General features: G+C 41.5%; 1 protein-coding gene and 1 non-coding gene across 8 annotated transcripts in view; one reads left to right on the top strand and one right to left on the bottom strand.

The window, feature by feature from the left end:
- DIP2B (disco interacting protein 2 homolog B) overlaps window positions 1-14,539 on the top strand; it is a 269,005-nt gene that overhangs the window by 222,892 nt on the left and 31,574 nt on the right. For 5 of the 7 annotated variants that reach the window (XM_032293570.1, XM_032293562.1, XM_032293545.1 and 2 more), the window contains 6 exons: window positions 1,768-1,895; window positions 3,133-3,267; window positions 3,668-3,782; window positions 9,412-9,613; window positions 13,332-13,441; window positions 13,587-13,667. In XM_032293570.1, coding sequence (XP_032149461.1) covers window positions 1,768-1,895; window positions 3,133-3,267; window positions 3,668-3,782; window positions 9,412-9,613; window positions 13,332-13,441; window positions 13,587-13,667 — 771 coding nt within the window. The remainder of the gene's footprint in view (window positions 1-1,767; window positions 1,896-3,132; window positions 3,268-3,667; window positions 3,783-9,411; window positions 9,614-13,331; window positions 13,442-13,586; window positions 13,668-14,539) is intronic. The other 2 variants (XM_032293552.1, XM_032293551.1) reach the window with 1 other exon arrangement.
- Window positions 10,146-10,286, bottom strand: LOC116528271. The gene has a single exon (XR_004258958.1). It is a non-coding gene; the product is annotated as a U4 spliceosomal RNA (small nuclear RNA).

Raw genomic sequence — 14,539 nt, 5'->3', positions numbered from 1 at the left:
AGATCCCGCCACTATGCTCCAGTCTGGGCAACAGAGTGAGACTTTATTTCAAAAAACAAACAAAAAAAACCAGTTTGCTATTCCGAACATGGTATTTATAGGTACAGGGTTAGAGATAATCAGGACGTGAAAAGCCTGTTTTCAAAGAGCTCACAGTGAACTTAATGAGCCCGAGGACAGCAGAGATCTAAGTCATGGAGGGGATTTATATGAAATCATGGGAAGTAGGATTTTGTTTTGTAAGTAGCAGACAGGCATTATTCCTAGCTAAGCCCATATCCCTCCATTCATCTCTAATTACCTCCTATCCTCTCTTTTCCACTTAACATCTTCAGTCCTATAAGAGATCTAATTTTATTTTATTTCTTCCTTGTCATTAATGGAGGGACAGAGTGGGTGAGGACATAGGTCTAGGATAATCACTCTCTACACCTGTTGTTCTTGACTTTTTCACTCAGCACCAGGAAATTCTCAGAGACCCAGCTCCTTTTAGCTTAGAGCTCCATGATTGAGGTCCAAGATGGAGGTCCAAGCTTCGCATCTGTTTTAGAAGAAACAGGGAAAGGTGCAATCCTCTTCTTTAAAGGAAGATTCCCTGAAGCTGCTGTGCAACACTTCCACTAATTGGTGTGAACTAGTCCCACAGCCACATCTAGCTGCAAGGGAGGCTGGAATTGCAGTCTTTATTTCATTGACCCATGCGTAGCTAAAAATTATCCTGCTGTGAATGAAATGGAGAAATGGACATTGAAGGAGTGGCAGTGACTGTCTTATTCTTTTACCAGCACTGTAGCTTTTCAGGCTGTGTTGGAAATGGCTGCTTTTTTCCTGACATATGGGATGGACCAGTAGCTTGTTGAGGATACGGGCTGTGTCTTACATGGCCCAGTCAGTGTGTAGGGCACTACATTGTGCTCAGTAAATCAGTGAGTGATATTCACATGGAGATAACCACTAGGTAGGTGAATATATGTAAATGGACTAAGAAATTTAGGAATTCTGTAATGAAAAATAGAAGTTAATTTGCTGCAAATGAGCCTGGGAAGATTATTTATACATTGATGCTTTTGGGGATTCAATAGTAGTTCCTTGCTGCTCTGCTTTCTTATTGGAAAGAAAGGCACCTGGAGTGTTCCTTAGACCTTTCTTTATTAGCCTAGTTCTAATCTTGCCAGATGGGAACAGTATTAACCTTACCAGCCTGAAGTTAAGTTCCTCCCTAAAATAAATATGAGTAAATTCCCTTCTTAGGTATCCTGTGAGACCTCATTGGCTATAAGATGCCACTCTTGGGCCAGGCGCAATGATTCATGCCTGTAATCCCAGCACTTTGGGAGGCCGAGGCAGGTGGATCACAAGGTCAGGAGTTCAAGACCAGCCTGGCCAACATGGTGAAATCCTGTCTCTGCTAAAAATACAAAAATTAGCTAAGCATGGTGGCGTGCACCTGTAGTCCCAGCTACTCAGGAGGCTGGGGCAGGAGAATTGCTTTAACCTGGAAGGCAGAGGTTGCAGTGAGCCGAGATCCACTGCCCCACAACGTGGGCAACAGAGCAAGACTCTGTCTCAAAAAAAAGAGATGTCACTCTTTTCCCAACTGATTTCAGAGATGTCAAGGTGTGAAATGCTTTCTCTAGAATCCATAAAATATGGCAGTTGTCTTTTTAATACTTCTTAAGTGAGACTTATTTCAAGTCAGGAAGTTAAAATATGTCTGTTTTATTATTTAAATCATGGAAATCAAAGTAAATCATCATTACCTTTCAGGGTAGTTTGGTGTTCGTAGTTGGGAAAATGGATGGCTTACTAATGGTTAGTGGTCGAAGACATAATGCTGATGACATTGTTGCTACTGGATTGGCTGTAGAGTCAATAAAGACTGTCTATAGAGGAAGGTGAGTAATACAAAATTCAAATGTTAGCACCTTTTAATGGAATCTAAATAGATCTTCACAGGGTGATTTCAGTTGTATTTTGTAGGTTCTCTTTCTAACTGATCAGAGTGTTTTTGGTTAAACATTGCATAAGCCTGGCTTTTTTTTCCTTAGCCTGGCTTTTAATATATATTTTACAACGTCTGGTTCTTCAGCTGTAACTAAGAGGATTAAGATGCAACTATGTCCTCTACTTCAGATTTTAAGTATTACTATTTGTTTAATCCTGAGGACTGAAGAGAATTCTAAAACATTAACTTCCTACATTTCTTCAATGCAAAAGTAGTGCCATTCAGACTAATTGAGATAGATGCTACTCTGTAGGCATTTACATCTAATAATTATTTATCTTACTTGTTTCTAATTAAATTATACCATTTTAATGTGGGAATTGACATAGTGCATAATGTCAAATTCCATGGACAGTCAATTAGATATCTTTTTTCTTTGCTTATTAATGTAAGAAAAGATATTTGCTACATATTTGAGTAGTTGATATTGTATTCAGCAATTTGCAATCATGGGTATATGTTTATTAAACTTGGTATCCCTTTAGTTTAAGAAGTAAGAAAAATTAATGAAACAGTTTCTGAAATGTATAGTTTTTTTGTAGTGGTGTGGCCTCCTATGAGATCTAAAGTCTATGGGGCACTAGACCTGTCTTTGATCACGGTCATGTCCCAGCAGTCAATAGTGCCGGACACCTGGTAGGTGTTGGGTGAATGTGTGTGGAAGGAAGGAAGGAAGGAGGGTGTCAGGCAGGCATGCCAGCAGACTCTGCTCTCCAGTGCCTTCCCATTCTTTCATGCATTCATTCAAGAAATATTCATTGGGTGCCAACTCTGTGACACTGTTCTAGATGCTCCGGCTGTGGCAGTGAACAAAACAAGCCATGTCTCTGCCCTTGTGAAGCTCATATTCTTGTTGCAGGAAATAGGAACCATATAAACAGAGCAATAGATAATGTGTAAGATAGTGATAAATGCTGTGGAGAAAAACACATTGCGGGTGGGGGTGGCCTACTAGTTTCTATGAGGTGGCCTGGGAGCGCCTCGCTAGTAAGGGGACATTTGAGCGGAGACCTCACTCAGAACCAACTTCATCCTTCCTCCCATGGCCTCTCGGGTCCCCTGCGATCTGCCCTGGCCTGGGTCTGACCTCTCTCCCTCCCGCTCTCTGCTTCACCACTTTGCTCCAGGCACACTGGCCTTCTTGCTGTTCCTCAAACCTGCCAAGCTCGTCCCTACCTCAGAACCTTTTCGCTTTCCGTTCCTTCTGCCCGGAAACCTCTTCCTCCAGATCTTCGCGTGGCTCGCGTCCTCACCTCATTCAGGTCTCTGCTCCAATGTCCGCTCCTCAGGGAGGCGTCCCACCCCCCCAGCCACCCTGCCCTCAGTAATATGCCACCCTACACACCACTCCACCCCTTGTTTATTGCAACATATTATTCTGTATTTATTTGTTTGTTCTGTCTCTAACACATAATTGCCACAAAGACAAGAACTTTGTCTTTTTTACCACTATGTCCCCAACATTCATGACAGTTGTGCTTAAACACATTATCTAAACGAATGAATCCTCATTTTGAGAATAATGATTATGACATTTTCTTTCCTAAGCTACTCATTTCGGGTGGCGTGGTGGGGTTGTCTCCTCTCTGTAATTCCAGTTAAACAAAGCAAATAGAACTGGTTGTGAAGGGAGTCCTGATGTGTTTGATCTGTCTCTCTTAGAATTGCTGTGTTTTCTGTGTCTGTATTTTATGATGAGCGCATTGTGGTGGTTGCGGAACAAAGACCAGATGCTTCCGAGGAAGATAGTTTCCAGTGGATGAGCCGAGTGCTGCAGGTGAGCGCCCTTTGGGGTCTGTGTGAGGTCAGCAGTGGCAGCAACCACTGCCTAAGCATTTTATTTTATTAAATTGCCAGTAATGCCACCTTACTCTTTCTCGCCAATCATTGTTCACATATTCGGGGTAATACTAGCAAAACCAGATAATTAATACCATTTCTCCTTGTGGACCACTTAGTATTTTTCTGCTCAGGTTGCCAAAAACAATGGAATTGACTTGCCTCAGCAAATTCTTTCATGCCTGAGTGTTTACTACTTGTGAAAGTTTTAACTGTCATATGTGGAACACATCTCCGGCAGTAATCAATCCACTTGTCAACAGCCAGTTACAGTTTTACTGTGCGCCATAAATGGTGCCAACAGTGTGAGGGATCCAAGAAAATACAAGCTGTTAGCCTTACTCTGAAGGAGCTTTCCTGTGGGATGTGAGGTGAGATGTGAGGTGAGATAAACCATGGGGGAAGGAGAATCCTTTGGGCTTAGTCTAAGCAATATGTCTCTGATGGGAAGCAGGCTAGAGTGACGACAAGAGCCTAGAAGCATAGACTCGACATCCTGGCCAACATGGTGAAACTCCATCTCTACTAAAAATACAAAAAATTAGCATGGTGGCAGGTGCCTGTAATCCCAGCTACTCAGGAGGCTGAGGCAGGAGACTCACTTGAACCCCAGGGAGTTGGAGGTTGCGATAAGCCAAGGTCGTGCCACTGTACTCCAACCTGGTGACAGAGGAAGACTCCATCTCTTTTTTTTTTTTTCTTTTGGTCTGTCCTAGGGAGACAGACTCCATCTCAAAAAATAGAAAATAAATTGTAAACAAGAATCATAGACTTGGAATCCCAGCTCCACTTCTTACCAGGCATGTGCCCTTCAGCAAGTCATTTAACCTCACTGAGTCTGGAATAAACCTGTAAAGTAGGATAAAATTATCTATTTTATAGAGCTATTGGAAGGATTAAATGAGGTAATTAAAGTATACAGTACCTGCACTCAGTAAATAATGATGGTGATTGTTACTCTCCATCTCTACCAAAAATTTTTTTTAATTATCCAGGTGTAGTTGCATGCACCTGTGATCCCAGCTTCTTGGAAAGCTGAGGTGGGAGGACCGTTTGAGCCCAGTAGGTCGACACTGCAGTGAGCTATGATCATGCCACTGGAGTTCACGCTGGGTGACAGAGGAAGACCCTGGCTCAAAATAATAATAATAATGGTAATAATGAGCTAGGTGCTATGATAGTCACCTGTAGTCCAGGCTACTCAGAAAGCTGAGGTGGGAGGATCACTTGAGCCCAGGAGGTTGAGGCTGTAGTGCACAATGGTTGCACCTGTGAATAGCACTCCAACCTGGGGAACATAGCAAAAACCCATCTCTCAAAAAATAAAAATTATAGGTATAGTCTCCAATTAGAGAAGGGCCACTTTCTCTCAACTAATATTCCCTTTCATTCTTCGTCCCTTCGCTCTTCTTTATTTTTCTACTTCGTACTTATCATCTGGTATGTTTACATTTATTGTTTTCTACATCCACTATAATATAAGCCAAAGCCAAGACTTTTTTGTGTCTTTTGTTCAGGACTCAATCCCCAGAGCCCAGCAGCTATGCTAGCAAATGTCATAGTAGGCTCAGTAAATGTTTGTTGGCTAGTGAATGGTCCAAAGAACGTGTGGCCTGTCCTTGCCATACTTAGGTATCAGTGGAAGTGTTCCCAAGGTCTATAACTTCTCTATGTGGGGAATTTGAATTTATTAGCTGCTAGTTAACAGCAATGTTGTAGAAACAATGCAAGCCTGAGATGGTGGTAGTGCTAGATGACTTATTTATTTTTTTTTTTGAGACGGAGTTTCACTCTTGTTGCCCAGGCTGGAGTACAGTGGTGCAATTTTGGCTCACTGCAACCTCCACCTCCTATGTTCAAGCTATTCTGCTGTCTCAGCCTCCCAAGTAGCTGGAATTACAGGCACCCAGCACCATACCCAACTAATTTTTTGTATTTTTAGTAGAGATGGGGTTTCACCATGTTGGTCAGGCTAGTCTCGAACTCCTGACCTCAAGTGATCTACCTGTCTCAGCCTCTCAGAGTGTTGGGATTACAGGTGTGAGCCACCTTGCCCGGCTGCCAGATGACTTTTAAGATTTCTTTTGGCTAGGCATGGTGGCTCACGCCTGTAATCCAAGCACTTTGGAGGCCAAAGTGGGCGGATCACCTGAGGTCGGGAGTTCAAGACCAGCCTGACCAATATGGTGAAACACCGTCTTAAAAAAATAAATAAAAATTTCTTTCTATCCTCAGGGTCCTTAATTCTGAATTATCAGCTGGTATAGCGTAGGCTATTTGTAGTAGAAAATCAGAAAAGAAAATATACTAGTCAGGAAAGACTATGAAGAAGGTAGAATGGGGCAGATCTCTGAAAGATGGCTAAGGGGCAGACGTGCAAGAGAGAATATTTTTCATACCAATCATATTTTCAAACAGAAACCTTATTTTGTTCAGAATGAACTTTGAGGTATATAATGGTAGAACCTTTGGTGAATTACACATTTTCTTTTATTATAGAAAAGTAAGTATACCTGACATTTCCCAAGATGTTTGTTACTTTTCCCTGGAAAGCAACTATAGGAATTAAATACAGTGCCAATTTACTAATCCAAATTGTTGTGAAAGTCATTTGGGTTCTGATTTGGGCATGAGATAACAGGCCATTATTTTTCCAGTGTTCGTAATTTACCAGCTTGGAGCATTCAAGTCCATAGTAGAACAGTAATAAGGACACCATGTATTCCAATAGGTTAAAGGTCAGAGGTGGTTGAATTCCAGGTCTGTGTATAACATAAACTAAATACCTAACTTAGCACCTTCTAAGGAAAGGCAATTAGTAGATGACTTAACAGATGCATTTTTAATGAGGAATCCAGGCTACTTGTAGCACATTTGCTAGTTTTTCTTGTATTCTAAACAACCAGAAACTTAGGAATTCTGCCACACTTTTCATTTCCCAGTCATCTGTGTTGGTTGGTAGGATAGTCTGAGGATTGCGATTTTTTAAGTCTATTCTTTTGCCCTTTTACATTGTTTATTTTTACTTTTTTTTTTTTTTTTTTTTTTTAAGATGGAGTTTTGCTCTTGTCACCTAGGCTGGAGTGCAGTGACATGATCTTGGCTCACTGCAACCTCTGCTTCCAGGTTCCAGCAATTCTCCTGCTTCAGCCTCCCAAGTAGCTGGGATTACGGGCAACCACTACCACGCCCAGTTAATTTTTGTATTTTTAATAGAGATGGGGTTTCACCATGTTGGTTAGAGTGGTCTCTAACTCCTGACCTCAGGAGATCCACCTGCCTCACCCTCCCAAAATGCTGGGATTACAGGCATGAATCATGCGCCTGGCCCCTTAAATTGTTTTAATAAAAGACCTTGACCATACATGGTGGCTCACGTTTGTAGTCTCAACACTTTGGGAAGCTGAAGCTGAAGGTCAGTTAACTTCAAGACCAGCCTGGGGCAACAGAGCAAGACCCTGTATCTACAAAGAATAAAGAAATGAATAAATAAATTAGCTGGATGCCACTGCCTGTAGTCCCAGTTACTTAAGAGTCTGGAGTGGGAGGATCACTTGAGCCCAGTAATTGAGGTTACAGTGAGCAATGGTCATACCATTGCACTCCAGCCTGGGTGATAGAGCAGGACTCTGTCATTCATTCATTCATTCATTCAGCCTTGTCCTTTTTTTACCTGTCACCTTTATAACTATGAGTTTATTCTACTTCTAAGATTATATTCCTTGTTCAGTAAGACCTATGGGTAATACAGTAGAAACCTCCTAACTAGTATTAACAGTTGGTCAGTTGTGGCCAGGCATGGTGGCTCATACCTGTAATCCCAGCACTTTAGGAGGCTGAGATGGGGGGATCACTTGAGGTCAGGAGTTCAAGACCAGCCTGGCCAATGTGGTAAAACCCTGTCTCTACTAAAAATACAAAAATTAGCCAGATGCGGTGGCGTGCACCTGTTATCCCAGCTACTGGGGAGCCTGAGGCAAGAAAATTGCTTGAACCCAGGAGGTGGAGGTTGCAGTGACTCTAGATTGTGCCACTGTACTCTAGCCTGGGAGAAAAAGTGAGACTCCATCTCAAAAAGAAAAAAAAAAAACCCCACAATCGGTCAGTTTCATTAAAATGAGAAATTCTTCTAGTATTAAATTTTAATACAAAACATCTAAGTGTGTATTCCTTTGATGCAGAGAAGTGTGATTATGAATACACCAACTTGAGGTCCAGGTCAACTTACTTCCATAAACTATATCAAAATGCATTGTCTTCAGTTTCTGGTTTTCTTTTCAATTTTTTTTAAAAATTAAGATATACAGATGGAGTTTTGCCATGTTGCCCAGCCTCTCTTAAACTCCTGGACTCAAACTATCTTCTCACCTCGACCTCCCAAGGTGCTGGGATTATAGGCCTGAGCCATCATACCTGACCTGGTTTTATTTTAAGTTAGCACCACAATGTGGGTATTTGAAAAATGACTTAAGTAGATAATCCTCACTTTTATTATTAATTTGCCTGACCTATGGACATAGTTTTTTAGGAGCTCACTTTTAGTGTGTCTTTCTAAAGCATAACTCCTTCTGTGTTTTTGCATTTGCATTTGGTCAGTTAACATAATATTTAATTATATTATGTGAAAACAACAAGAACAGCTGTCATAAGCAGTATAGGAACACAGCTGACTTTCAGCAAACATGCAGTTACATGGCTGGGAGCACAGGTAAGCTCAGGGTAGCTTGTGGCCTCCAGTGTTCAGTGTGCTGTGGGCCCCACCCCAGACGTTTTTCAGAGGAGATGCATGGTAACATGGTGAATCACTTAAGTAGGGGCTCCTTCAGAGAGCTGCTATTGTGTTCATAATCAAAATACTTTACCTCTGTTAATTAGGCTTCGTTGATTAGATAGCTAAAAGATTAAAAGAACCAAAACAAATTTCTAGGTTTCTGTCATTGTCACTTAAGAGAGAACATGTTGGCTGGGCATGGTGACTCATGACAGTAATCTCAGCACTTTGCGGGGCCAAGGCGTGAGCATTACTTGAGGCCAGAAGTTCAGGACCAGTCTAGGCAGCACAGTGAGACCCCCATCTCTACAAAAAAACTTAAAAATTTAAAAAAGGAAAAAAATCATTTCAAATTAGCCAGGTTCAGTGGTGCATCCCTGTAGTCCCAGCTGCTTGGGAGGCTTAGGCAGGAGGATCACTTGAGCTTAGGAGTTTGAGGCTGTCACGGCTTGTGCCATTGCATTCCAACCTAGGTGACAGAGTGAGACCCTATCTCTAAAAAGAATAAAAATTAAAAAGAGAACATACTGAGAGTTACAAATCAATACCCACCTTTGTCCATTTAAGTTGTATCTTACCTCTCTTCTTTTAATCTCTGCCACAGCTGAAAGATGTATATTATCTTAATGATTATCTTTAAATCTTTAGATATATAGGATCTTAATGATACTCTAGATTCTAGATCTAGAATGCATAGAGAAAGGAAAATCCTAGAGTAAAATAATGGATTATATCAGGAATATGTCAAATGTAACAGAAGTAATCTCATTGAGTATTTTTGTTTGTATTTTTCTAGGCAATCGATAGCATTCATCAAGTGGGGGTTTATTGTCTTGCTCTGGTGCCGGCCAATACGTTGCCAAAAACTCCGCTAGGAGGAATCCATATATCGCAGACGAAACAACTCTTTCTGGAGGGATCGCTGCATCCTTGCAATATCCTCATGTGCCCACATACATGCGTGACAAATTTGCCAAAGCCCCGGCAAAAGCAACCAGGTAACATGCTGACTTCCAAGACCTAGCACTAAAATTCCAACTTCAAGAAGCGGATTCTCTCAATATGATTCTTTCTCTAGAATTAGTTTATAAACACTTTGGGAGGCCAAGGTGGGAGGATTGCTTGAGCCCAGGAATTTGAGAACAGCCTGGGTAACATGGTAAAATCCTGTCTGTACAAAAAAAATGCAAAAAATTAAGCCAGGCCTGGTGGTGCATACCTGTAGTCCCAGCTACTCCAGAGCTGACAGAGGATGGCTTGAGCCTGGGAAGTTGCGGTGAACCAAGATTGTGCTATCGCACTCCAGTCTGGGTGACAGAATCAGACCCTGTCTCAACAAAAAAGAAATGAGTGGAAAGGGAAAATGGAAAAGGTTTGTTAAGGCAGCCCGGAGGCAAAGATATCCTTGAGATGCCTTTGGAGCTATTGTGGAAAGAAAGAATGTGTTTGTTAGGACTAGTCTTGGCTGCAAGTTGCAGAAAAACATAGTAGCAGCTCAGGCAAGAAGGAAGCTTATTTTTTTTTATTCAGTCTCCATAGAGACTATCAAAAATTGCCAATGCTGACTATATTTCAAGTCATCATGGCAGGGTATTGGGAAAAGTTTTCAATTAGCAATAATCATGCCTCAGATAAACCTCATTGGCTGCAATACTGCCACTGCACAAAGCTGCAAGCTTATTTTTTTGTCAGGTAAAAGAAGTTCAGAGCTAGGTAATCCAAAGGCTAGAATAGTCACTCCTCAGTCATGTTCTTCCAGCTTCCCATCTTTTTGCTTTGGTGTTATGTCAGTCAACTATTATAGATATGCTACAGAACAAACAACCCTAAAACTCAGTGCCTTGAAGTAGCAAGCATTTGCTTCTTACTCATGGAATGTGGATCTGTTTGGCTTGGCTGGGATCCTCTGGACTGGACTTGGCTCCAGGCTTATGTTAGGTTCAGAGCCGCTCCATGTGTCTCCTCATCATGACACCAGCAGCTACCTGGGCCATATTTTTTTCAAGGCAGATGGCAGAAGCAAGAAAGCAAGCCAAACCACATGAGCGTATTTAAAGCTTCTGTTTGTGTCACATGTTCTAACATTTCATTGTCCAAAACAAGTCAGACCTTGAAGTATACTTCTCCCATCCAGCCATAACTAGGACAAGAAGGAAAGGAAGGATATGGGAAAACAAAATAATCTGCCACAGCCATCCTTAGCAACTGCCCTGGGGCTCATTAGGCTCCCCAGCCTCTACATCCAAGCCAGCAGGTAGGAGGAAAACATAAAGAAAGAATACTCTTTCCTTCAGCATATTTTCTAGAAATGGCATCTATTACTTCCTCTTACATGTTATTCTGCCACAGTAAAGAATATAGTCTTTATTCCAGGCATGTGTCCAGCTAAAAACTGGGATTTCTGTTATTAAGGAAGAAGAATAGAATAGATACTAGAATTGATAACTAGCAGTTTTTGCCATAAGACGTTTACAGAATTCTATGGGAAAATCAGAAGGCATATTTACAGGTACAGCAGTGTCTGCAATTAGCTTCTTGGAGTTACTGCTTTTAGTATCTTTCATTCTCTGTGACCCATAGATTCAAAGTGCACACAGAAGAACCTGAAGGAACTGCTGCTGAATTAATTTTATTGTTTTAAACTACTGCAAAATTCACTTTTTACAATACCATGTCTTTATTTTATAATGTGAATCTCGGATTGCACAGTTTACGTAATCAAATGCACTCTGAGTCCCTGCCTGTATAAAAGGCTGTCTCCAACATGATATAGCTATAATTTATCATGAAGTTTCTTAGGGTGGAATAGTGCATATTTACTTAAAATTGCAGTAGATGCTTTGTAGACTAAAATTTTAACTTTTTTTAGTTTTTTTGTTTTAATTTTTTTTTTTTTTTTTTTGAGATGGAATCTTGCTCTATCACCCAGGCTGTAGTGCAGTGCATGATCTTGGCTCATGGCATCCTCCACTGCCCGGTTCAAGCGATTCCCCTGCCTCAGCCTCCTGAGTAGCTGGGACTACAGGTGTGTGCCACTACACCCTGCTAATTGTTTTGTATTTTAGTAGAGACGGGGTTTCACCATGTTGGCCGGGACAGTCTTGATCTCCTGACCTTGTGATCCGCCCACCTTGACCTCCCAAAGTGCTGGGATTACAGGTGTGAGCCACCGCACCCAGCCTATTTTTAAATTTTTTAAACTTTCCATTTTGAAATAATTTCACGCAAAATAGTTGCCACATGGTACATAGATTTTTCTTATATCCTTTACCCAAGTTCCCCAAATATTTACCCTTTGAAAATTGATTATATAAGTGATTTTGTTTCATCTGTTTCAGTATATTCGGGATCAACAGATTTTGATGTAATAAAAGATTTTTAATATTAATTCAGTATAGCATCAGCATCATTTAAAACCTAGCTGGCAGTAAGCTTTGTTTTATCATCTTTTTGCCATCTTCTTAGTCCATAAGGCAGATGACCATCAAGAGAGGGACACAACGCCCAGCACATTTTTCTAGAGAGGAATTGGGCTCCCCTGTTTATTTTGAAGTGTTGAACCTATGAAAAAGTTAGAAGAATAGTACAGTGAGGAGCACCCATTTAGCCTACCCTAGATTTGAGATAGTCTTGCTCTCTTGCCCAAGCTGTAGTGCTGTGGCATGATATGGCTCACTGCAACCTCTGCCATCCAGGATCCAGCCACCAAGTACCAGGGATTACAGGCTTGAGCTACCATGCTGAGCTAATTTTTGTATTTTTAGTAGAGTTGGGGTTTTGCCATACTGGGCAGGCTGGTCTCAAACTCCTGGCCTCAAATGATCTACTCATCGCTGCCTCCCAAATTGGTAGGATTATAGGAGCAAGGCACCATGCCTGGCCTTGCTGACATTTTTTCCCTGAGCTTTTTGTTTTTGTTTGTTTGTTTGCAGACAGGGTCTTAACACTGTTGCCCAGGGTGGAGTGCGGTGGCACGATGTCATCTCACTGCAGCTTTGAACTCTGAACTCTGGCACAAGTGGTCCTCTTACCTCAGCCTCCTGAGTAGCCTGGACTAAAGGTGTGTGCCACCACACCGGGCTAATTTTTTTTATGTATTTGTAGAGACAGGGTTTTGTCATGGTGCCCAGGCTGGTTTTGAACTCCTGAGCTCAAGTGATCTGCCTACCTCAGCCTCCCAAAGTGCTGTGATTACAGGCATGAGCCACCATGCCTGGCCATTATTCACTTTTAATTGAACAAATTTAATATTCTGGATAAACTCCTCAGGCCTCGTAGATGACATATTTCTTTCCAGGCCAGGTATTCTTTATTGACCCTCTTTAAGGGTTCTATTATGATTGGAGAATATTAAATTATTGGTAGGAACCTGTGCAACCAGCTGTCACCTCCTCAGAGTGAAAACTTCTTGTATACCCCAAACTACAATAGCTGCCTGCTCCTCTCCACCCCAGTCCCTATCCCTCCTGTGTTCCTGTTTTTTTCCAGTACTTCACACTACTTGTGTTTATTTATTTGTGTATGTATTTTTTGGTTACCCTTCTCCAAAATGCAAGCTCCTTGCCCTATTTGCTCTTGGGTTCCTAGTGCCTAGAAGAGTGCTCAGTCAGTATTGTTGGACGAACATTTGATCCAGTTTTGGTCAGTCTGGAAATGCTCTGGATACTTAGTTGGAATTGTCATCTTCAGGGAGTTGGGTTTTGCGTTTATTTACAGGTGTAGGCCCTGCTTCCGTGATGGTTGGGAATCTGGTTGCTGGAAAACGCATAGCACAAGCTGCTGGAAGGGACCTGGGACAAATAGAAGAAAATGATTTGGTGAGGAAGGTAAGTGTTCCTGAAGTGTTGCAAAGGACAGAATTTGCACTCAATTCTGGACAGAATTTTAATTGCAGGTAGCAGCTGGGGGATGCATTATATGACTTGTTATATGTTGCTGACCCTGAGTCCTTTTTCTGCTTTATGAATTCAGCACCAGTTTCTGGCAGAGATCTTACAGTGGCGAGCCCAGGCGACTCCTGACCATGTACTCTTCATGCTGTTAAATGCCAAGGTATTAAAAATGCAATGGTATATCTAATCAGCCGACTACCATAGGAGTATCTTAGGGGCTCTTTATCTCTTTCATCAGAAAATTTCTGTTGTCACCTCTGAGGAAGAGTTATAGCTTTCTCCTTGCTTTGACATATGAGGATAAACTGCAATCACTTTAAGGTTGGAATGAAACCTCCTGGAGTGCTATATAATACCTTCTTTTCTTATGGTACAGTCACATCTTTATTCAATTCTGATAGGAAAAATGGAGCCAACAATGCAATTACATAGATACATAGATGTTCAGAATGCATTATGTCATACAGTTTTTTTTAACCCAATTGGACTTTTAATTCCTGGATTTCTGCTAGGAAGAAAATGACCTTAGACCAGCATTTTAAAAACCTAAGTTATTTCTGGTACTTAATTCGTAATTAAATGATTTATTGCTAACAGATAAAAAGAGTACATTTAACTACTGGCTTCCCATGGATGGTTCATTATAATATTGTATTTTAGGACTGGGCGTGGTGGCTCATACCTGTAATCCTAATACTTTGGGAGGCTGAGGCAGTAGGTCACTTGAGGTTAAGAGTTCAAGACCAGCCTGGTCAACATGGCGAAGCCCTGTTTCTGCTAAAAATACAAAAATCAGCCAGGCGCGGTGGCAGGTATCTGTAATTTCAGCTACTCAGGAAGCTGAGGCAGGAGAATCACTTCAACCCTGGAGGCAGAGGTTGTAGTGAGCCAAAATTGCACCATTGCACTTCAGCCTGGGCAACAGAGTGAGACTCTGTCTCAAAAAAAAAAAAAAAAAAATCAGCCAGGCGTGGTGGTGGGCACCTGTAATCCCAGCTATTTGGGAGGCTGAGGCACAATAATAACTTGAAC

Source organism: Sapajus apella, unplaced genomic scaffold (genome assembly GCF_009761245.1).
Source record: "Sapajus apella isolate SASKATOON/1434 unplaced genomic scaffold, GSC_monkey_1.0 scaffold2, whole genome shotgun sequence".
NCBI lineage: Eukaryota > Metazoa > Chordata > Mammalia > Primates > Cebidae > Sapajus > Sapajus apella.
Note: the sequence above shows the minus strand (reverse complement) of the source record. Positions and strands in the feature narration are given on the sequence as shown.